Source organism: Rhinolophus ferrumequinum, chromosome 14 (genome assembly GCF_004115265.2).
Source record: "Rhinolophus ferrumequinum isolate MPI-CBG mRhiFer1 chromosome 14, mRhiFer1_v1.p, whole genome shotgun sequence".
In the NCBI taxonomy this organism is placed as follows: domain Eukaryota; kingdom Metazoa; phylum Chordata; class Mammalia; order Chiroptera; family Rhinolophidae; genus Rhinolophus; species Rhinolophus ferrumequinum.
In genome coordinates, this window is record NC_046297.1 from 105430 (window position 1) to 129103 (window position 23674).

Sequence of the window (23674 nt, forward strand, 5' to 3'; positions counted from 1 at the left end):
GAGTCTGTGTAATATAGGCTTTAGTTAGCACTTTGATTTTCTGAAATGTTAGATATTTAAAGATTCATTTGTGTTAAAACCACATGTTCAAGTGATATGTGCACACACACACAATTTATAACAATTAGTCTGATATTTAGCAACCTGAGTTTGCATATTTCCAATTGATTCGAAAGTAATTATTATAAATGACGTGGTTAAAATGCAATAACCTAATGATTATTACCGCGGTTTTCTTCCAATAAACTTTCAGAATCACCAGCTGATTTCAGTCCCACCATGAAGGGAAACAAGAGCCCTTCCTATGGTGGGTTCAGGGTGTGCCCAGCGGGCTTTGGGTCCAGTGCGTAGTAGGCTGAGATGAAAGCACAGCTCCTTTGCAGAGAGGTGGCAGCGCCCCAGCCCTCCCTGTCTCTCTGTCCCACCCGGTGGCACCGCCATGGGTCTGACAGAATGATGGTGAGAACCATCACCCAAGTTCTTAACACCCGAGCCTGTTGGCCACTTTGGCTTCAGACACTCACATGCATCAGGAACACACACACGTTCTACCGCTTTGGCTGCAGGTTTAAAAATAAGTCACTGTGAAAACACACACGGAGTCGACTGTGTAGAAGAGAAATCACAAAGCTGCATTCATTACCTGGACCAGGGAACTGAGGGCTGTTGGGGGAGAAGCTGTTGTGTCTGTGGACTCGGCGACCTGACCGTTTCCCGGGCCACTGGATGGACAGGACCTCTGGCTTGGCCGGGCCTCGCCTATCAACAGAGACAATGGTCAGCCCAGGGTCAGGCTCAGTCCCCCAAGTCCAGCTTCCCAGGGAAGTGAGCTGAAAAGCCCGAGACTTACAGCCTGCCACATGCCCTGGGGTCAGGCTTCTGTTATTCCCACTCCCTGCTCTGACTGAACTCTCTGACCATTTCTCGCTTTGGTTATTTTCCTGGAATCACTACATGTCAAATATTAGGCCTCTTGGACTTACCTGATAGTTTTATTTGTTTTTCCTACTTTTCATCTCTTTGTGGAAACGGCATCCCAATCACACTGCTTCCCAATCTTCTGCAGAGGTTTTAATTTCCGCAATCACAATTTCTAAGAGCTCCTTTGAGTGCTTTGAATATTCTTTTTAAAAAGCAGCATCCTCTCCTTAGTTCCTGAACGCAGACTCTCCTCGCTTCCTCAGGACACTGACGATTCTCCCCTAGCAGTTTCTGCTATGAGCACAGTTTCTGCTCAGTCCCCTTCATGTCGCTGTGTTGTCCTGCTTTACCCTGCCTATTGCAGAGGAAGGAGCGACAGGACGACTGGAATCTGTGTGGTGAGGGCTCCTGCCTGCAGCTGCTCTGCCGGGGGGCCTAGCTGGGCTGTTCACCAGGGGACACCAACGCCTGGACCAAGAGATGCCCGAGAAGTGTCCCCGATGGGAGGCTGAGGCTGGTGTCAGTGCTCTGGGAGCAGAGCACCCTGAGGGGGTCCCAAATCTCCCTTGACGCCTCATTCTTAGTGTTGTGCCCCAAACCCCAGGTGAGACAGGGTTCATCCGTTCACTTTCTCCAGGAGGCACACCTCACGCTGGGTGGAACTGCCCCCCCGCCCGCCCCTCCAGTGGGGCTGCTCTCCCAGCCCCTCTCACCTGCCACCACTGGACTCACCCATCCCTTTGGTTCTCCTTCCATCCTTTTTTGCCTTGTGCAGTTAGGACTTTTTATCCAGGCACTTTTAATGTCATTTTTTGAAGGCTTTAGGGAGGGAGCAAAAGAAATCATATATGTTTACTCTCTAATCTTTAACTAGATCTTCCTAGATTTGCCTCTTGGCATAAAAAAGTCGATTTTCTGGCAGCTTGTGGGGTTGCAGGAGTAGGTGACTAGATGTTCAAGCTAAGGGAATGTAAACTGTCTGAATTTTATAATCACCCAGAGGTGAAATTAAAGCCTTTCCCTACTTCTAAAAGGGACAGCCATCAAAAGGAGAAAATAACACCCAAGCCCAGAAGGAACGAGCCATCTCTCTGGATAAAGCACTTTGGGAAACAGCCGTTCACAGATTCCATTATAAAGAAGGAATTCACATAGAATTCTAGCCATGTTCCAGGGAATCCAGCTTGTGAAGGTTTATGTAAGAGAACAGGGTCGTCCAGAGGGACCCTCAGTATAACGTAAGGGTATTCTTGTCACCTGCTATCAGGTTCTTCAAAGGAAAGGAGTGAAAGTGGCTCTGTTTAGCCAGCTTGCAGAGTGCTGCAGAATGCCACCTGAAAACCTCAGCCCTGTGGCATTCCAGCTGCACACGTCCCTCCTGCGTGAAACTGCCACTTTCACAGGAACAGAGGTCCTGCAGGATGTGCGAGGCTGTGTGACCCCGACCGGGGATGACGGTGGGACAGAGGACTTCTCAGAGCCGCCACATTCCACAGAGTCCTCACATCCTTCCATTTCACACAGGGTAAGCCCGAAAGTCACAATGACGCTGCAGGCAAGCACATGGTCACAGCCCGGGTGTGACGGACGGCGGCTCCTTCCTGCGTGACGTCTGGGTGCGCTGAGCTGACCTCTCCTCTGCCCCAAACCTTCACCACACATCACTGTGAGATTGAAGTCCCTTAAACCTCGTTTTCATTCGATTTCTCCTCTATTTAAAACCACCAATGACAATCTCTGCTAGTTTTACGTGTAAACGCATGTGTGTAGCTTGTAAGACCCTTCTTAAGTCCAGATGCCAGGTAGGCGGTTCTCCTCACTGCCCCGGGGCCTTTTCACTGCCCCTCCAGTGCGCGCGTTATGTTGGTTTCCTTTCCTTCAGTACGTTTCATAGCTTTCACATGCAGTTGTGCCAGGCAGAGGGAGACAAGGCCATCCCCTGCCATCTAGAGACTCAAAACTCTAATGTGGGAAATAAACTGGTAAGGGACAGGGGCTACGCAGCTCCGAGTAAGGGGACGAGGGAGTGGACCGTGCTGGAGTGGGCTGTAAAGCTCTGTTCTGAGCGAAGGCTTCCAGAGAAAGTGCTCAACCAGCGAGCAAGCCAGCCACGGAGTCAGCCAGGTGCTGTGGGCGGGTGAGGGCGGGTGCTGTGGGTGTTGTGGGCGGTCGCTGTGGGTGCTGTGGGCGGGTGCTGTGGGTGGGTGAGGGTGGGCACTGTGGGCGGGTGCTGTGGGTGCTGTGTGCAGGCGCTGTGGGTGGGTGAGGGTGGGCACTGTGGGCGGGTGCTGTGGGTGCTGTGTGCAGGCGCTGTGGGTGCTGTGGGCCGTTGAGGGCGGGTGCTGTGGGTGCTGTGTGCAGGCGCTGTGGGTGCTGTGGGCCGTTGAGGGCGGGTGCTGTGGGTGCTGTGGGCGGGTGCTGTGGGTGCTGTGGGCAGGTGAGGGCGGGTGCTGTGGGCGGTCGCTGTGGGTGCTGTGGGCGGGTGCTGTGGGTGGGTGAGGGCGGGCGCTGTGGGTGGGTGCTGTGGGCGGGTGAGGGCGGGTGCTGTGGGTGTTGTGGGCAGGTACTGTGGGTGCTGTGGGCAGGTGAGGGCGGGTGCTGTGGGCGGTCGCTGTGGGTGCTGTGGGCGGGTGCTATGGGTGGGTGAGGGCAGGCGCTGTGGGCGGGTGCTGTGGGTGCTGTGTGCAGGTGCTGTGGGTGCTGTGGGCCGTTGAAGGCGGGTGCTGTGGGTGCTGTGGGCGGGCGCTGTGGGTGCCGTGGGCGGGTGAGGGCGGGTGCTGTGGGCGGATGAGGACCGGTGCTGTGGGTGCTGTGGGCAGGTGAAGGCGGGTTCTGTGGGCGCTGTGGGTGGGTGCTGTGGGCGGGTGAGGGCGGGTGCTGAGAGCCGGCGAGGGCGCCCACCCCTGCAGGGAGCAAGCACATCAGCTGCCATTAAACCACCCTGCAGGTCTGTTCAAGCCGTCTCCCCAGGAGGCTTCTCACTGGTCTCTTGTTAATGACATGGGCAGCAGCAGCCGGCTCCCTGTCTTTTCCACACTGGGGGGGCCCCGGTACTCCCCTCACCGGCCTGGTGATCAGCTGGTAGGAAGACAGAGTCTTGGGGGGAAAGAAGCCCCTCCGGGCCTGGGCCTGATTCAATGTCAGAGTCTCCAGAGACATCACACCGACACACACCTGTAGTGAAGCTCCTTTTCTATTTGCTTCTTTGTGTATTCTTCCCCCAGAAACTTCCCAGGAGGAGAATCGTGATTTGCGGTGGGATGTAGGCATCCCTGGGTGCCTTCGGCAAATCCTACACAGCAGCACTCCCCAAAGTGACAGCAGACCTGTAGGAGTTCCCACTCTTCCGGGTTGTGAGCTAGACACCCCGACATAAAGGTTCGTTACTTCTCTAGTGTCTTCCACTTTTCTTAAACTCTATCATCATGCTCCCTCTCAGTAAATACAGCTGCTGTGCAGCTGTTGGCGGCGGTCAGAGTTCAAGGCCAGGCTGCGGCCTGACAGAGAGCCTGTGTGCCCGAGGAGGCTACAGAACAACCCAAAGGGCATGCGAGCACGGGTTGCTGAGAACTTCCTCAGCCTCCTCTCAGCTGGCAAATGACTGATTGTAAAAAAGAAGAATCCATTTTACGTCCAAAAAATCTAAACAAAAGACATTAGGCCTTGTTTTTTCAGTAGGAATGTGAAATCTATTTCACTGGGCTTCATGATGTTCACTTATCCTTGCTCAAACCTGAGGAGCTGGGTTGGTGCTTTTTTAGACCTAATTGTTCTACTTTGCCATTTGATATGGAATCACCCAGTGCAATGAAAACAGGAAGTTGCAATGGTACAAGGCCGGCAAGGAGGGCACGCACCTTCATCAGCTGCACGAGCTCTGAGAGCTGAGATTACAGGCTTTTTTGTCCAATTTTGGTGGTGCTCACTCATTCACAACACTGTCAACACACGGTTGAAAATTCCACTGTTTTTCTGAGAGTCTTAATAATTATGTATGCATTAATTTGTTTAAAAAAATCAACCCTACAGAACAGTCTACCTGTTCAAAAAACTGTGTTTCTCCCTAATTTAAAATGCAAAAGTTAGATAAGTCATATCTACAGGTTTAAAGTAACACTTGCAAAAATATGTTGCATAAGTGAGAGTTTTGCCAAGCTCTTCTCTAAACAATGACAACTCAAGAAAGCACCAACTGTTGGCAGGAATTATTTTGGTATCTCCTCTACACATTTCTAACTCAGCTTTTTCTCTTTAGCATTAGTGCTTTTATTTACATAACTGTTATAATATCAGTACTTATCTTCTCAGTGATATTATTGCTGGCGCTGGATTGTGAAATCCTTTCCCATCTTTCTCTTTTCCCTATTTCCATAATCATGGTAACCGAATTCTCAGGTTCCCCTTTAGATCCACGTTCACTTCGCCTGTAAGGCTCGTTCCCATCATTTCTGCATTTTAAAATTATCCCCATTGGCAAGATGAGGTCAAATGTCATCAGGAAATGCCGTGAACTTGTCTTTCATCCCTCTATCCATATTTAATTTTTTACCTTGTGCAATCCCGTGGCAGTTTGCTTTACCTTGCCTATGGTACCGGTCACTGTGTACCCTGCATCTCAGGTTCAGAGCTCACGTCTTGTTTATGGAACAGACACCAGTGCTCTAAGGACTGGGACAATGTGAAATGTGTCCTCATATCATCACAGAGCCTTTTAAAGCCTTCCTCGTCTACGACATTCTCCATTAAAATGTGTTGAAGACATGAGGAGCAGTAAGAGGAGAAGGAGACCCATCTTTTAAGAGGCAGACACAAGCACCCAGTGGCAGCCCCTGCTGTCCTGTTTGAATCTCTTAATTCTCAGTTTTAGTTTTCACTAATGTTAGTACAATGCCCCTCAACTGGTTTTCTGTAAACACAGTTCACTAAAGAGACATAATGTGAAAACATTTAACCTGCCTTTCTTGACGGGTTTGCTCCTCAGTAGTTTCCATGGCACATTCCAGAGAATTCTGGAGAGACTGCAGCTGATTCAAGGTCTCCTTCAGTAAAAATCGAGTTACAAATTGTTCCAAATTGGAGGCCTCTTGGTAGTCCTAAGGATGACAAAACACATGCTATTAGAAGTATGGCAGGGAAAGATAACTAGGAATAATTCCCCCCCCAAGTACCCATCAATCTCAGCTTCATCTTCGAAAAGGTGAGACAGAGGGGAGAAGAGACCCACCCACCCTCCAGAAGCTGAATAAAAGTGCTGCAGAAATGACTAGGCTAGCCCATGTCTAAGTGACCCGCCTCAACTGGGGAAAAGGACAAGATTCAGTAGAATTATGGAACAGAAAATGGTAAGAAAATAAAAAATATCTGGAAAAGAGGTTGGAATGTGACTATTCGGGCTTTGTTCTGTTTCATTTGCATGATGATGGTGCCATTGTGTCATTTGTTACCAAGTAAATGCAGTCACGTTTCAGCAATTGGCTTATTTCCCTCTCCATGTATTTATTATGCCTCATCTATAGTGTACTGCAGCGGAAATAATTACGTGCAGTTATCTCAAAATTCAGCATGTGTTGGGCTCGGAATATTTAAACAGTTTTTTAATGTTCTCTGTCCCTCCCTCGGAAGGGACACCTGAACTCCATGAGCATGTCACTTGCAGTACAACACCGCAGCCACTGGAGCTCCGGGCATGTCATCGGCCCCAGGTCAAGTGACATCTCCACAGACACGAGTTGCTCTCGCCCAGCGTGGTCTGGGTCGCGGACGCTTGTCCTCCAGTCTCAGGGAGAACCAAGAAACAAGACAACCCAAGCGGCATGGGGTGAAGTGGTGCCAGAAGCCGTTCCCTGTCCTGGAGCAGCCGGCTAAGCCTGACTCAGAGCCTCGGCTGGGAATGAGTTCAGCGAAGGAAAAATGTATGTGGCTTCGCCCCTAAACAAAATGATGTTTTTCATGGTTGAAAGGAACGGTGGTGACAAGATAATGCCAGGGGACACGATGTGCTGGGGAACCTTATGGACGGTTGTGCCCAAACTAAGAAGACTTAGTTATTTCATCTTTCCAGGTCTCGGCTGTCTCACAACTCAGACTAAACAACTTTGGCACATTCCAAGTTACACATATTTTGTGCTGCTATCACCTCTAAACCCGGGAATACTGGACCTGCGGCCTCCTAATGTAATTTACTTTGGAATTCTTCTATTAGCAGAATGTCATAGAAAACCTAATTTCCTTCCCAATTTGAAATTGTAAAAGGTTTCAATCAATCATCAGTCCCTTTTCAAGTTCACTTTCTGCAGGTAAACTACAGAAAATTTTTGTATCAACTGGATTTAATGGTCTTATTTAAAAATAAAAAATTTTAATACCTTTAAATTCTACCCAAGAAACTAACCATAAGACAAAACATTACATGCTCATAATAATATAAGGCATTTTGGTGAGTTACTTCAAGCTAAAAAACTATACAAAATATTTTATTTGATCAAATAGATTGCTAAATATTTTGTGGCCGTAAATTTTGAAAATTATTTCTCAGTTTTTTAATTGAGTAAAGCTTTCCTTTGAGATGGAAAGGAAATGTGATAGAAGAAAGGTGTGCTCGATTCTTTCCCCATAGTCATTTCCATTTTCTAGAACATATGTTGACATGAAATTGGTTACAATGAGAAGACATAATTATGTGGTCAGAGATTCTGCCAGTAGTCACTGCGACGGGTGTGCAGCGTGACTGACCCAAAGCAAATGACAGGCGCTTTACAGCTGCTTGTGGGCAGCCTGGCAAGTGAAGGACGTGCCCACCTACTGAGCAATGCAGCCCAACACCAGCCTCCTGCTTCTCGCATTTAAATGTTAAGTGTTTGTCATGGCAGCGCTATGGAAATGAAACTTTTTTCCACTTACCCACTTGAAACACTCCAGTCACTGCAGTTAGACACCAAGGTCATGCCTGAGACCTCTGTAGGCCTCACTGGCCCACACAGAGGCTCACAGATACCCGCTTGTTTGCAGAGAAACGCCTGCGAACTGAGAACTCCCTGTGTTTGCTCGCACTCTTGGGGACATTAGCTTTAGGTGTATGGACGGCTGGCTGTCACGGCGCTGTGTGATCACAGCAAAGTTACACACTATCGTGCTGAGACTTCCGTCTTGCTCTGCGGAGTCTGCTGTCCTCACTGGGACGCTCCCGACACTGGGCAACGCACAACCAGCTGGTCCGCATGGCAGACACGCTGAGGCCTGGGCACTGAAAGGGCTGGTGGGCGAGCTTAAGGCTCGGCACGATTACGCGTTTCCGCCGATTATGAAGATCTGCTCTTATGCGCTGCCCGCCCCTTGGGGAGGAAAACAGATCGTTTCCTATGGCTTCTGCTCATCCTCCCAGACCCAGCTCACGGTGTCGTCTCTGTACAGCCTTCCCTGCCCCACACCCACCACCTCTCCTCATAGGAACAGGCAGGCTCCCTTCCCTCTGTGTTCCCGCAACACTCTTCCTTTTCTCTGCCTGCGGTACAGAACTTGTCGTTTCACACTATAAGCTGTGGTTTACTTCATCTCCCCCGTCTCAGGCCAGCTCTTTAAAGGGAGGCAACGCGTCTCAATCATCTCCACCTTCAGAATACCCAGAACGAAACCTAACTCATGGCAGCTCCCTCACAATCGCTTAAAGGGTCGTGCAAAATGGGGACCAGCTGGAGACTCGCTGGAGCGCCCTGGCTGCCCCCTGGAAACAGCTGCCCACCCGGCGTCCCGCCCCTGCTGGCAGTGCGTGCTGCTGCCCTGCCTCCTGCTCACGTGGGCTCTGCAACAGAGAGAAACACAACTTTGTTCTGAACAGACTGCTGGTCTTCAGCTCACTTTCTGGGCCACCTGTCAGCCTTTTTCCTCCCCTATTCTGGACCCAGGGTTTAGAACTGCAGACCCAGGAGGCACAGGTCCAGTTTCCTGCTCTTTCTCTCAGATACACACACGTTCCTTAGGAAGACAAAAGAAGCAGATAGAAAATTCAATAGGTAACAAGCTGGAAAAAGTCAAAGCCTGGCCCTTTTTATTCTCAACAAGTGTGTTGGTTGTAATGTTTGCATGCTGAACTCCCTGATAAGCCAACTGATATGTTGGCTTAAGGCATATGTTCCTTTGAACAAAACCCGGAATTTGAGAGACTGGCAAAAACCACTTCTACTCGTCTAAGAAAGCAGTAAAAACATGTACAGGTGGCATCCAATAGCCAGATTCTGCCTCTGGTTTCAAATACAGTTTAGTCCTTCATGTATATTAGCAAGGAGATGAACAGATGTTTCTCAGGTCTTAAGAACATTCCAGCAGGTCATCGAGAAGCATGTTACATGAATCATAAAGCGGAAGGTGGCAACACGGCAGCATGACTATTTCCATCTGTGCGGCTGGAAAGCCAGAACATCCATGTTTCAGTGTGGCGAGCTAGAACAGGGGTAGGATTCATTAAAGTAAAATCCTGAGCATGACAACCGCTTTCAAGTCGGGTTTCTTAGGGACTGCTATGCGTCTGAACTGTTGATAGTTCTCATAAAGAGAACTCTTAGCTGTTGGGTGATGGGGATGGTCTCAGCTATTAATCCTCTGAATTCAATGTGACAGTCTGAGCACCAGTCTTCCCTTTTGTATGTGCCCGATGGCACGTGCTTCAGCTGTTTGCACTTAAAAATACAACCATCTTTCATGTCCACAAATATCCATTTGTAATATAATTATTAATGGCTGAGTGGTCTGTTCCATTACATTAATTTATTCATCCCATCCCATATTCTTGGACATTTAGATTGTTTATAGTAAGAAAAACCAGAAACTTTATATGATGAATATTCTTTGTACACATATTAAATTATTTCCTTAGGCAAACTCCTAGAAGCAGAATGACTGAGTGGAATTAAATGTAAAATGACAGTGTTACATACAATCACTAAACTAGCTCTCTGACAGATTAAGTCCCATTATGTTTGATAGACTTCATTTTCCTGTGTTTTTGAATCAGCTGCATTATTTTAAGTATTTTTTATTGATAAAAGGATATTTTAGTTTTAATATTTATTGGACTGATAGCACAAAAACTATAATGTGCATGTGTGTGTGACACACATGTGGAGAGAGGTGAGACCCTTGGCATTTGTAAACACATAATTCATTCCTTTTCTCCATATGCAGCTCATTAATGGTATGTTTTATATCAGAATAATCAGGGAAGTTTCAGGAAAAGAGGCAACTGTGGTGTGCTCGAAAGAGGATGGGCTTTGGAATCACACTCCAGTTTCCTACTCTGAATAACTAGGTGAGTGACAGCAGTGGGACAGCAAGGACCCCGGGGCCCTCTGCCCCCCACAAAGACACTGACTGAGCAACAAGTCCCAACTTCCCTGTGAATAATCCAGAAACTACCTGAAAGGCTCCTGCACCTTGAGCAAACGTGAAAGCAGACTCCCTGAAGCCAATAGGGAGATTCAGGACACCTTCTCAGCAGAGACTCTGGCCCCAGCACAGCACCGTATGATCAGGAAGCGACCACTAGCTCCCAGCCTCTTTCAGGTTTGTGCACATAACACCCCAACTTTTTGAGGGGGCTCACCAGAGCACTGGCTTCTGTCTGGACAGTCTTGGAACTCTGACAGATTTGGCACAATGTGGTGCCCGGTGAGAAGCGAGACAGTGGCTTGGGCTGGGATGCCATAGATCCTGCCCCCTGCTCAGCACAGAGCAGAGATGAAAAATCCTAGCTCTCATCCTCTAACCTGCAGAGGGAGAGAGCTGGTCCTTCCATCCCGTACCCCAACATCTCTAGGGTTACCCAAAGAACAGCTCTTCCAGGTGAAATGAAAGGATGCTAAACAGCAATGCAATAGCATAAGAAAGTATGGCACTCACTGGTAAAGGTAAATACATAGACAAATACAGAACGCTGCATTACTGTAATGATGGTCGGTAAATCATTTTTAATTCTAGGATCAAAATTAAAAGACAAATATTAAGGTATAACCATAACTAACATGTTGAAAGATACACAGTATGAATGCGTGTTTACTGTGACAACAACATAACATGTGGGGACGGGGAAAAGTTACAGTGCAGAGTTTTGGTATGTGATTAAACTTATCAGTTTAAATTAGACTGCTATCATAAAATAAAAAAATAAATAAAACAATGAATAAATAAATAAGTAACATGGACTGCTATCACCTGAAACTAATAAAAAATTCAAAAAATATAAAAAATAAAATAGGAAAAAAAGTCAACTCCACAATTAACAGAATGAATTTGGACCCTGATCTTATGTCATATACAAAAATCAACTCAAAATAGATTAAAGGCTTAAATGTAAGACTTGAAACTGGAAAACTCCCAGAAGAAAACACAGGAGAATAGTGTCAAGACATTGGTCTTGACAATGATTGTTTTCGCTATGACACCAACAGCACAGACAACAAAAACAAAAACAGACAAGTGGGATGACATCAAATGAAAAAGCTTCTGTATAGCAAAGGAAGCAATCAATGATGCAATGGGAGAAAATATTTGCAAACCATGTATCCGATAAAAGGTTAATCTCCAAGATATATAAGGAACTCTTACAAATCAATAGCAAAAAAATTAATAACCTGATTTAAAAATGGACTAAGGACTTAAATAGATATTTCTCCAAAGAAGATATATGAATGAACAATAGGCATATGAAAAACTGCTCAATATCACTAGTCATCAGGAAGCTGAAAATCAAAACCACAATGAGATGTTACATCAGAACGACTATTATCAAAAAAAGAAAAAAAAGGCAAGTGTGGATGAGGATGTGGAGAAATTGGAACCTTGTACACCGTCGGTGGAAATGCAAAATGATGCAGCTGTTACGAAGGTTTGCCCAAAAATTAAACACAGAACTATGGTGACTTGTGAGTGCTTACAAAAAAAATTAATGATGTCGGAGAGAGGTTAGCACGTCCTGTTCACTGCAGCCCTGTTTCCAACAGCCAAGAAGCAGACACAACTTACATATCCCAGATGGAGGAGTGGACGAAGACAATGTGGTGTGCACACACAATGGAATACATTCTGCCTTTAAAGAGAGGAAATTCTGCAATTCGTGACCACGCGGACAAACCTTGAGGACATTATGACATGTGTAATAAGCAAATGCTGGGAGACAATGCCTGCCTGATTCCATTTATATGCGGCATCTAAAATAGTCACGTTCAGAGGGTCAGTGGAGTGGTGGCTGCCAGACGCGGGGAAGGAACGGGAAGTTACTGACCGAGGAGCTCAAGGTCTCGGTGTACGACGCTGTGCACCGCTGTACCTACAGGCGACAGGACTGCTCTGTGTATGCAAACACGTGAGAGGACGATCTCATGTTAAGTGTTCTCACCACAGTAAGATACAGAAATTCATGAACAGTAAGTAAGAATAATAAAGACGGAGAAACATTAAGAAAGGAAACATTCTAAACCTCTATTTTCAAATGACTCTCACCACATCTTTTTTTAAAAGAAGTTTTACTTTCCAATTCATTGACTAGTCTTTACTTTGAAAAGGAAACAATAGAATATGTATATCAGTACCTTTATTATTTACTGAATCTCCCATTGTAAAGATAGCTGTGCACGGTGTGTTAAAGGAGGAAATAAAAGTAACTGCCTTTGCAGTATACACTAAAATGCGTAATTCACAAATACTGACCTTACATTAACGCACATCAAACATAAAAAGGGTGCAAATGAGGTTTTAGGCAAACACTAAATACACACAGTGTTTACCATTAAAGGACATTCTCGTTCCTCCATTAAATGCATATGATCACTAAAAAGTCTCATTTGGCATTAGACACATTTAATTAAGAACAGTAACAGATATCTATAGTCTATCGATGTGGAAAACAAAAGTCAGCATCAGGAAGTCACTGAATTTCATAGGCAATCACTATTCAACCGAAGACAATGCATTACGGCCTGGAAGGGAACAGTGAATCCAAATTTCTCATTTCCAAAATGAGGTCCACACAGATTAAGGCGACTCGCTCAAGATCACAGACCTCTCCTAGACGAGGCTAGAACAGAGGTGTTCTTTTTCTGCGGCGTCCTATGAAACAGTGTTCAAAACACAAAAAGCCTTTTGATCAATTCTGGATCGGTGTTACACATCTCTGGAGAGAAGCAGCAGGTTCCAGCCCCATGGAGCTCAGATGGTCAGAGGCTCTGGATTATAACACTGTGCCCACCAGGGCACCGCCGGCAGGTAAGCTTTTTCAGGGCAGAAAATGGGCAGTTAAAAGGAGGGAATACGTTATCTGAATTGCAGCCGAACTTCACTTTCAGCTGATAGTAGCAAAGAGGCAGCATAATTTTTGAAACCCAGTTTTTCTTGAGCAGAGACACTTAAATCATATCAGCCTCAAGGATTTTTCTCAGAAACATTTACAGCCTTCAAGTGAAGATTTATCAAAACCTATGCTAGAATTAATAGCTCTAGGCTGCCAGTTATCTCGTTTGTAATTTTCTATTCCTTTAATATTTGAGACAGGTTTTCTATGTTCCATATTGACTCAAACACTCAAAAACCTTAATAGTGAAAGGTAAAATTTATATTCTAGAAGAAACAAATATAAGTTATAACCTCACTATCAATCTACTTTTCATAACTGAAATCAAAACATTCAAATATTCTGAATGATTAAAGTACATTTAGTTTACTGAAAAAAGTCACGAAATGGATGGAGCAGAATTAATTTGGTGATTATGTGAACCATGGCCAGCAAATTTCAAGTAGGCACTTTGAGCTCCAGGCGTGGGTGCTGAGGAAGATGAAAGGACAGATAGTGATGAGCGTCTGATAGGAACCTTACTGCGTCTCACAAAAGGGTTCACTTTAATCAGAGACTTAGATTTTCCTTCTTTGCCATGGCAACTGCTGTAGAATCCTGTGCCTGGAAGGTTCCAGCCATAACCTCCGTTATGCTCAGAGGCGGCTCTGTGCTAACAGCGACTGGATGGAAAGCATCTAATTTGAGTATTTCTACCCAATCCTGAATCATGGTTTTGATCCTTATGGAGGATGCGATTCCGTGTTAGGTGGCAGGCTTGGCCATGACCTCGCTGTGTGACTTTAGGCAAGTCCATTCACTGCCCTTGGTTTTCCCTCAAATCTAGGAGATGGGAACGCGGGTCTCAGCTTCCACCCTAGAACACATGGAGTCTGTGTTCACCGGTCATCCAGCTCTGGGTGGGGAGAACCATTTTTCCTCTTCTTCCCAAACGAGATGCGATTTTCTCAGGCCTACGCTACCCTTTCTCCTTGCTATCCGGTTTCAAGCAGACCAGCATGGGGAGATTTACAGTCACTGTGACGTAATCATCCTGACATTTCACGAGACCCTTGAATCTTCCCATTTCAATAGATAAAGACTGAGGTCAGCTACTTCACTTACTTATTTTCTTAATGAAATGAAGGACATGATTCTATAAAGAAAATGTAAAAACACTAAGTAAACTCCACTCCTTCTCAGGAGGGTGCCTTGACAGCAGCTCTTTCAGTACGAATGTGGTCTTCAAAGCTCCCAGTGAGCACTCTGTTTTAAATCCTCGTGTTTGGGACTCTGGGAAGGAATGTCTGCTTTCCTTCCCATGCCCTGTCAACCTTGGGTCTCAGAATATTTCCAGAACATTCTAGGAACAATGATGTTTAGCTTTCTTATTAAACTTGGCAGGAATAAGGACGTACCTGAGTTACTATTTCCTACGATGAAGGTGTACATTGTCAACCTTTCTGGGTCAAAGCAGGACCAAGGAAATACATACAAAGACCAGGTGTGCTGTATAATGTCACATAAACACAGATGAGATCTGAGCAGCAGATCACATACTGCAGCAGGGCCAGGTGTAGGCAGTCTGTTTTGGTCCGGTCACAGCCCCTTACTGCACATGTCTCTGTCCCGGAGTTTCTCCCCTTTCTCCAGCTCGCAATTTTGGGGGTCCCACCCTCTCACTCTTAGCAAGCTCTGAACTACAGTTTGCTACGTTATTAGATAAGGAGGACGTCAGGTGGTTCCCTTCCCGGGACATCATGTTCAAACCCTGTTAAGACTGGACTCTGAAAGACTGGAAAACCTGTGAGACTTAGGAGACAGGATCTCCTGAAGCTGAACTGGATGGATTCGTGGACGCTGCGCGTTCCTGAATCGCCCTCGGTGTAAGCCAGGTACCTGCAGCAGCAGTGAAGGCTTTCCGAGAAGGGCAGACGACTTGACTGACAGCCTCCAGCAGCGGCAGCTTACAAGTGAGTTGTGACTGAATTCAGGTCCACAAAATGTCCTGCTCAAGCCATTCTCTGTCCAGGCCACACGCAGGCAGTGGTGAAGGCTAAAGAATGGGGCCATTTCCATCTGACATGGGGCCTGTCTTATGGGCAGGCTTTGCTCTGCGGCTCCCCTTTGGCCTGGTGGGGCTTTGGCACAGGCTCCTCCAGCCCACTTTTCATGCCTTTCTCCAGGTGTCAGACCTGTGTCACCACCGTCTGAAGGTTCTTCCCTCTCCTCCTGCTTCCTGTCCCCTCATCCCTTCCAGGAGTTCCCCCCGACCCTGCCTGCCCCGATCTCCTGCACCCCTAACTCCATCGGGGCATCTGCTTTCCAGAGGAGTTGAGCAGACAGTCCTCCATAAATGTATGCTGTGCCACGTAAGGGGCTGTCGGGGTGAAACAGATGAACTACTGTGGGTAGGAAGGGAGGTGAGGAACCAGGCTGAGTGTCTGCCCCCTGCAGTAGCCTGACGAGTCTGGGGTAATGAATGCCCAGTGGCTGTGACACCAAATGCTCAGGACAAGCAGGAATCACACTGGCTTCTGTGTGACAGGGCCAGAGGCCTGCGGGAGCCTGAGCCGAGCAGCTACCGGCTCCGTCACCTTGGCGCGGACCAGCACTCCCAGGACCTGCTGTTTCCATTGAACTTGAGGCCTCATGGAGAAGTTCAGCCCCAGCGGGCCCCAGACATTTAATACTGTTCAGTTTTCAGGGCTCTGTGGCTTTACAGGCTCCTGAATGGTTCATATAATGCTCGATTTCACTGACGTAGGGGAATATTGGTTTCAATCCACAGGTACTAGTACCACTCCAGGTCTACAGACAAGGTTATGTTTATTATTTGGATTTGGGGTCCTGAGTGATGGTGGGTGGAAGTGGGGAGCTGAGAGACAGGGCCTTGGGGTGGGCCCTGGACTTCCTTCCTGTCTGAGTCTACTCTCACAAGAAACTCCGAGGCTTGATTAAAATACAGCTCCATTGTGACGTGTGTGATTATGGGCTTTTCCTATCGGTAGTGTGATTACAGAGACTTTCCAGATGTAGGATACAATTGAAAGGCCGTTCTCTTTACCACCTGGGGAAGCACAGATGCCTGCACCAGACAGGATACAGAGCATGTAAGCGACAGTACAGAGCCTCTCCTGTAACTCCAGCAAACAGCAAAAGGAATTCTTTAAGCCGAGGCTCAAGCTCACGGCAGTCTGACTGCAACGGCCGTGCGTTCCAGGAGGCTGCCCTGACTGCTCTCGGGAGCGAAGCCCACCAGTTCCTGAGTGGGCAGAAGCCGGTGCCCCTGCACAAGCAGCCAGCCTCCTACGAGGGTCCGCGTCCGTGCTGAAGGGCTAACAGGCCACCCATACTTCCCCAGGGCACTGGGGCTTCATTTTCACTTGTGACGCCTGATGTGCCTGTTGCCCTGTGAAATGCAGTGAGCTTCTCAAAAAACAGAGAGGGTGTTGTGTTTTTCAGTGCAAGACTGTGTGCCTCGGCAGTGCCGACAGGCAATGGTGTCAGATGGTCTGATGGAACCTATTTAAAGTACCCTGTACGCTGATTGAGCCATCCTGACTCAGTCTTCTTTTACTGAAACTGCTGGGGCCAGATGCGTTACAAAATTCTGACTTTTTCTGAATCTAGAAAGGCATACCCAGCATGCACCACGACATATATCACAGTCTATCCCAAGGACGGAAAGGAGGCCGCATTCTGTCGCTGCAGGCGGTGTGTATCGATCACGTTAATGAGCAGACGGCCCACCAGGAGTCGTGCTCCGCTCTCAGCCCTGCCCTGTACTGTGAGGAGTGAGTTCCTGTTGGCTCCGGGCGGCTCTGTGACTGACTGTCGTCAGTCTGTAAATGGCAGCCTGGTCGGTCACTCAGGACACACACGCGTCCCTGTGCATCCAGCAGACTGGCGTTCTCCCAGGAACGAGCCCGTCACCTCAGCTCCTGACTGGGCTTCACAGGCCACCCGAAGCCTGTGTCCTTTCCTGAAGGGAAGTTTCTGGAGTGCTGCAGTTCTTGTCACTTCAAAAGAATCAGGACGGGGCCTTCCGGTTGAAGGTTTCCTTTGGAGGATGAACCTTCCAAACTTTTTTTAGATGAGTACTTTGCTCCTCTGTTGAGTTCTCTTTCTTCCTTGTAGAAACAAAATGTTTTGGTTGTTGTTCTAAGAAACAACCCATCATATCTGGATAAAGCTACCAACCACATGCTTTGCAGTGTTTTCCAATAACAAAGGCTGAAACTTGGGCATGACCCGGAAGTAAAAGGAGAACTAGTCTCTTCTGACTCCCCAGATGGGCCCCAGACAGCGCTCGACATGCAGCACACACACCTCACGTCACCCTCGCAACAGCCGAGGGAAGAAGTGCAGTTGTTCACAGCTGACAAATGGGGAACGACAGGCTCACTGGGGCGTCCCCTCGCAGGTAGCAGGACTGGGACCCAAGGCAACTCTCTCCCAGTTCTGACACTGTTCTTCCAGAGTCACCGCTGTCTTTATGCTGATTTGCAGAGTTTGGGGGAATACAGTTTCCATGTGTTACTGTAAATGAGTGACCTCCGCAGAACTCAAAGGCACAACTGACAAGGAAATAGCAGTAGGTCCCTCTTTCTTCCAGTACTGCGCATTTCCTGACGAACTAAGAGAAAATCAGGGTCTATCTATCACCGTCAATATTAACAATATTTACGTGGGAAAAAAGCAGTTGGAACTGAGAACAGTTACCTGAATATGGCATCAATGCCCTTTATGTGACACTTACACGGTGTCTCTCTGTCCTTCTTGCACTTTATAGAACCAGCATGGAAATGAAGCTTCCGTTTCTAAGATACTCTAAGAATATTGCTCAGCGGCACCTGCCATGTTCTGCCACATTTACAATCTTAGTTACAGCTCTCAAAATGAGAGAACAGAACAGAAAATCAGGACCTCAAGATGTGTCACAGACAAAGCCATTTCATAGACAAGTTGCAACCTAATGGACCGAGGAAAAACCCAACTGTGAGCAAAGCTGATGCTGATGTGCAGCTTTCTAAAAGACAGCCCCCAATTCAAAACACAGACGTGTACGAGCACTGGGATTACAGCAGCTAAACCTTCTTCTTTCCAGCCCCCCCACTCCGTCACCTGCTGGCCACGATGCATCTTGCCCCTTGCGGGGCCCTGACTGCCTCTGGCGCTGGTGGAGCCCCAGGGGACTAGAGACAGGCAGTCTCCCTCCAGGAGCTGCGACATTCAGAACGGTATGTTGCCGCCCTGGGCAGGCTCTTCGGTGGCAATCCTGTGAGTCTGCTCCCTGGTCACCTTCTTCCTAGTGCCCTGGGTGGGCACTCAGTTTGGTGCCCCCACCATCCAGGAAAAGACTGCAGTCACCCCACCCCTCTTCCCTTCCAGCTGATTCATGCTGGGCAGTCCCCTGCAGCGCACACACGCTCAGCTCTCCTGCGAGCCGGTATGTATTCAAACATTTCCCGGGGCCTTAACCAGCCCTTGCACAAGACACCTCAAGACAGTCAGGGTGACAGGCAAATACAAAGTGACGGGCGCGACCACAGTGCACTGTCCCTCACACGTCTGCTCATGTCACCTCTCTGCCATCATTACGTGACTTCCATCCCAACCTCTGCCAGCAACTCTGCCCACAGATCTTTCAGTTTCAACGCTGTGTACTCCGGCAGCGTCCACGTCAACCGGACAGAGCGAGGCGTTCCTAGTTCCTGTCCCTACTGTGTGTACTTGGATCCATTCCCACCGAGTGCATTCTGAGCTCTGCATGGCACCATTCTGCTCGAGAGCCTCTGGAGGCCCCTTCCCTTCCCAGCAGGCTCTCCTGCTGTACCAGTGACTGAACGCAGTCATGCTGAGGCAGCTTCAGTCAGTATAAACTGGAACCCTCTTTGAAAGCTGGTACCCCTGAAGTACTTCTTTAAAAGCTTGTTTTAGAATAGCCATCTTTACTATTAACTCAAACACAGAAAAGGTGTTTCATACCCTGTCACACATGCTTGTCACACTGCTCATTAAACACCCATTTGTGTATGTGGCCCGAGGCATGGTTCTACAGGTAAAACACAACTGACTCGCAGTACTTTTCAGCATTAATGCCATTCTGCTAAGACAAGGAACGGACGTGCAGGTCAGAGTTTTAAAAACCAACTGGGTTTCTTTTAATGGAGGCAGATATTAATATGAAAAGCAGACAAAGGTTCCCTTCCCGCACTCCATCTTCACACACAGAGTAAAAAGCTGACTGCTTCGGCGGTTTGAAAGATACGTGCACATATTCTTTGATATTCTTCCCGTGAAGAAGTGGAGTTTAATTCTTCACCCCGTGAGTGTGGGCTAGATTTGCTAACTTCAACCTCATGACAACCTGAGTCAGAATCACTCAGCTACGTAACTTCTGGGTTTCCGACCCTCAAAAACTGCATGAAATGACTGTTATTTTGGGGGGAAGTTTGTTACACAGCAGGAGGTAACTATAACAACTGACAAGTCCGAAAATATTTTCTCTTCTATCCACCCAATCATGATTTTTGTCATTTTTTTAAAAAAAAAAACTGACTAGAAACCATGGTAGTTTCAAGCCAAGGAGAGCTAGGAAGAAATTCACAGGGCGACACTTTGAGATTTTTGTCCACATCTTGGCTGTGATCTTGAGTGAGTTACTGAACTGTTTTTTGGCCTCAGTTTTTTTAGACATTTACAGGAACAAAGCAGAACCTACCAAATAAAATGTTAGAATTCAGTAAGATACGAAAGGTGTTCAGCCAGTCTTTGGTAAGTGGTCATTGCTCAATAAACGCTAGCGGCATTATGGCATTCTTATCATTTTGGTTCAAAAACAAAAGCTAAGCGGTTGTGTGCGTAGACGTTCCATCTCACAGAGTAAAACACAGCCAGCACTGACACCTGCACGCACTAATAAATCATCTCCTCGCACGGCTGACAAGTCAGGCCACGTGCAGGGCACTGAGTGGTCCTGAAAAGTGAATGTGATCCCTAACAGAACTCAGACGGAATTTGGTCCAAGACACAGGAGCTCTAGGAGTGGGTCACTTCTGAGCCACACCACAGATGAGATCCCACATCTGTGACCCTGCAGGTCTGCTGGCACTACAGGTCACATGCTCGGGCACACGTGGCAGGTCACAGAACTAATCTTTCCAAAGGGAACATCACACAGCACCGGGTGTCCTGGGGCCACACAGGAGGACCAGTGTGACGCCCCACACACTCATTCTGTTGTAAATACACTATTCAATCAGGGCTTTGGCAAACTAATCCTTAAGAAATAGTGTTTTTGCAATGGAAAACAGGAAAGGGAAAAACACAACTTCGACCTCACAGTAACTGACGCCTGTCAGACCTGAGGAATACAGCACAGCCCAGTTTCAATGTTTCCCTCTATACGCTAAAGGATGAGTCACCTCCATCGTCAGCCTCATGACAGAAAGAGCCACGTGCTGCGCTGTGAAGCCCCCAGAAATGTCTGTTCTCACTTGTCTCCCTTGCGCAGCTTTAACGTGCCAAATATCAGCTGTTCGGGAGCATGATGGTGAGTGTGGTTCAGATCTGTACGCCTGGCGACGCAAACCGGCTTTCTGTCTACATACAGAGTGTACTTGGTACTCACACTTCACCAGCAGAAAATTAACTCCCCGCTTCCACTAAGAACATAAGTGCTCCAGTCAGCAACTTAAGAAAGAAAAACAAAGATTTCCACGAAGGAAATGAACAGCTACTGAAAATCACAGGGACATGACAGCAAACACAGCAGCTCCTCCCCTCACCTTCCCTCTGGTCGCGGTGGGGGTGACCAGGGTTGGCAGGACTGATGGGAATTGCCTGGAAGCAGAGAGGTCACCAGGACAGTGATTCTTTACAGGCGCCCTCACTTTACCCGGGGCCTCTAACTGTTACAGCCTAGGAATTGGTTAGTTGTTTTTTAAGTCCTTTCAACTCAAGATTATTTGCAAGATCACTGCCTGCCATTTGTATACTCCTTCAAGAAACAGTAAATAAGGTGTAATGTGACCAAGCTGACTCTTTCCATCAACAAGCCATCACTTATGGACACGAATGCGAGCCTCTGACAGAACCAGCTCCCAAACAGCCGGCTTTAAAAGGTGAAAGAAGGGTTCTTCCCTGCAGACTCTTCTTTCTTCTTTCTTTGTTAACATCCAGCCCATCTTTGAGGCTCACCTCTTCCTGAAGTTTTATCTGACTGCTCAGTTAACACTGATTTCTGGTTTGAATGTCAAGTTTATTCATGGCCTATATCCATGTACTGGCAATTAATTAAATACATTATGTGTTCACTGTTGTATTATTACTGCTTTTTTTCCTCTTCCAATAAAAATATATAAAGAATATGTTAATGTTTTACGAGTCTGTAGGATTTTGTGACTTAATCTTTTAAAGCTTATATGTGATATTGTGAAAAATTATCTTGTTCCTCTAGTATGTAAGGTTTTCAGGTGCAGAGTCATAATTTATCATTACCTGTGGCACTGAAGTAGAAACTCAAAATTTATATAATACAACAGGCATAAAGTATAGCTTCCAAGTTCAGATGAGAAAGATGGGAGGTGAGTCAGAACGCGACACTGCAGATAAGATGGGTTGGTTCTGCCACTGAAGTGGCAATGGGTCTTCAGCTTCAAGCTCATGAGGTCGGCAAAGGAAGATAAATGGCATGTCACAGAGCAGCTACTCAAGACAGCAGCTAACCCAGTTAGTCTATGCACAGAAATCCATCATTCTCCGACATGCCACAAATATTAAGTTAGGAATATGGAGAGGCAGAGCATTTATAAAAGCTACAAAAATATAAAATCATCTATAAAGTGATGTAAGGAGACGTAAAGGGAAGCTTGAATAAATCTAGAAACAGATATGCACCTGCATGGGGAGGTACAATGTTACCAAGAGATATTTCTCTCAAAATTACTTTACAAGTTTAATGTGAATCCAATAAAAATTCTACTTAGAATTGGAAAACAATAATTATAACTCTTATGAAACTATGTAGAAATGGTGAAACAGAAAAATCTGTTTGGAAAGAACAGCCATCAGGGTAGAGGTGTACTTTCCCATGTTCAAATACACCTGAGTTTTACAGAATGGAGCAGATGTGGTCAGGACACAGAGATGGTCCGCCGAGGGAGGACGTGAGCTCGAGCACAGGCCCCACCCAGTGTGTTCGGCAAGTGAACGTGGGTCTCGGGAGGCAATGCACAAGGAACGAACATGCCGGATCGGCGTCACTAGGGGGCTGTTTAAGGAAAACCAGCTGATCTCCTACGTGGACGCCTGTGGACCCTCAGAAATCTACCTACACTCACAAGTTCACCAATATTTTTGCCTCCTGTTCTCAAGGGTATTAGCTCGTCTTTGCATATATTTCACTCCCCTAAAAAGGCCCACACCCCTCGTTTGACATGGGCTGCAACTTCCCTTGCTTTCTAATTACAGTTCCGTCTATTTCTCTGATGACGATCGAGTGTATTTAAAAACATGTGAACTTCCCTTGCCCAGAACTTTGCTATGCACCATTCATCTTCTGCTTTCAGCGTTTAATTACTGTTTCAGCATTTAATATCATCTCCTGTCTGCAATTTCTTTAATGTGTTCTTCACATGTCACACTCATCTCTGGACACCTATTTGTTCATTTGCCTAAACCAAAATTAGAAATAACTTTATCAAAGGAGCTGGAAGTCTCCAGCCTTTGCTGGTCCACAGCTGAACTCTGAAGAGGTCAACTGTTTCAAAGACCAAATGCCTGTAACACGGGAAGTTTTTGTGCCATGATGGAACTCAGAATTGCATATTTGTAACATGTCCCATACAGGACTACATAAGCCTTAAATTAAAAAGTTTCACATGAGAATCGCTAGGTTTAAATCTCACTAACTTAAAAAAAAAAATCTCACTAACTTTGTGACATCAATAAAGCATCGAAGTACTTTGTTACTCAGTTTCCACACTTGTGAAACGAGCAAGTTTCCACTTGCTACCACTCCTCGCCAGGGCCCTGGGAAGCACAGAGGACAGAGCGCGCCCTGAGCCATCAACCACTCGCAGGCTCGCCCTGACCATGGCGGGGCACTGCTTCCTCCTCTCCCTCCCTGCTCACAGCCAACAGGCCTGAAGTGCTAAGGAGGAGGTCACACAGATTCTGTCTGGACATGTGGCTCAGGTAGGTCAGGCCAGGTGCCAGGACCTGGCAGGGCCATGCCCACGGCTAGAAAGTACAAGTGACATGGCTGCCAGGCGGGTGCCAGCAGCTCCTGGGCCCGCCAGCTTCTCGGGAGAGTAGTCCCTCCCGTCCCAGCCACCACCTTAATGACCTTGCCTGAACTATTCACACACTCCTCTCTGAGCCATAGCGATCACCTCAGCACCGTAGTGTCTCACCTCTGACACCCCACAA

General features: G+C 47.0%; 1 protein-coding gene across 5 annotated transcripts in view; it reads right to left on the minus strand.

Moving 5' to 3' along the window:
• NECAB1 (N-terminal EF-hand calcium binding protein 1) overlaps positions 1-23674 on the minus strand; it is a 121538-nt gene that overhangs the window by 15495 nt on the left and 82369 nt on the right. For all 5 annotated transcript variants that reach the window (XM_033125774.1, XM_033125773.1, XM_033125775.1 and 2 more), the window contains 2 exons: positions 5878-6014; positions 644-759 (listed from right to left, as the gene is read on the minus strand). In XM_033125774.1, coding sequence (XP_032981665.1) covers positions 644-759; positions 5878-6014 — 253 coding nt within the window. The remainder of the gene's footprint in view (positions 1-643; positions 760-5877; positions 6015-23674) is intronic.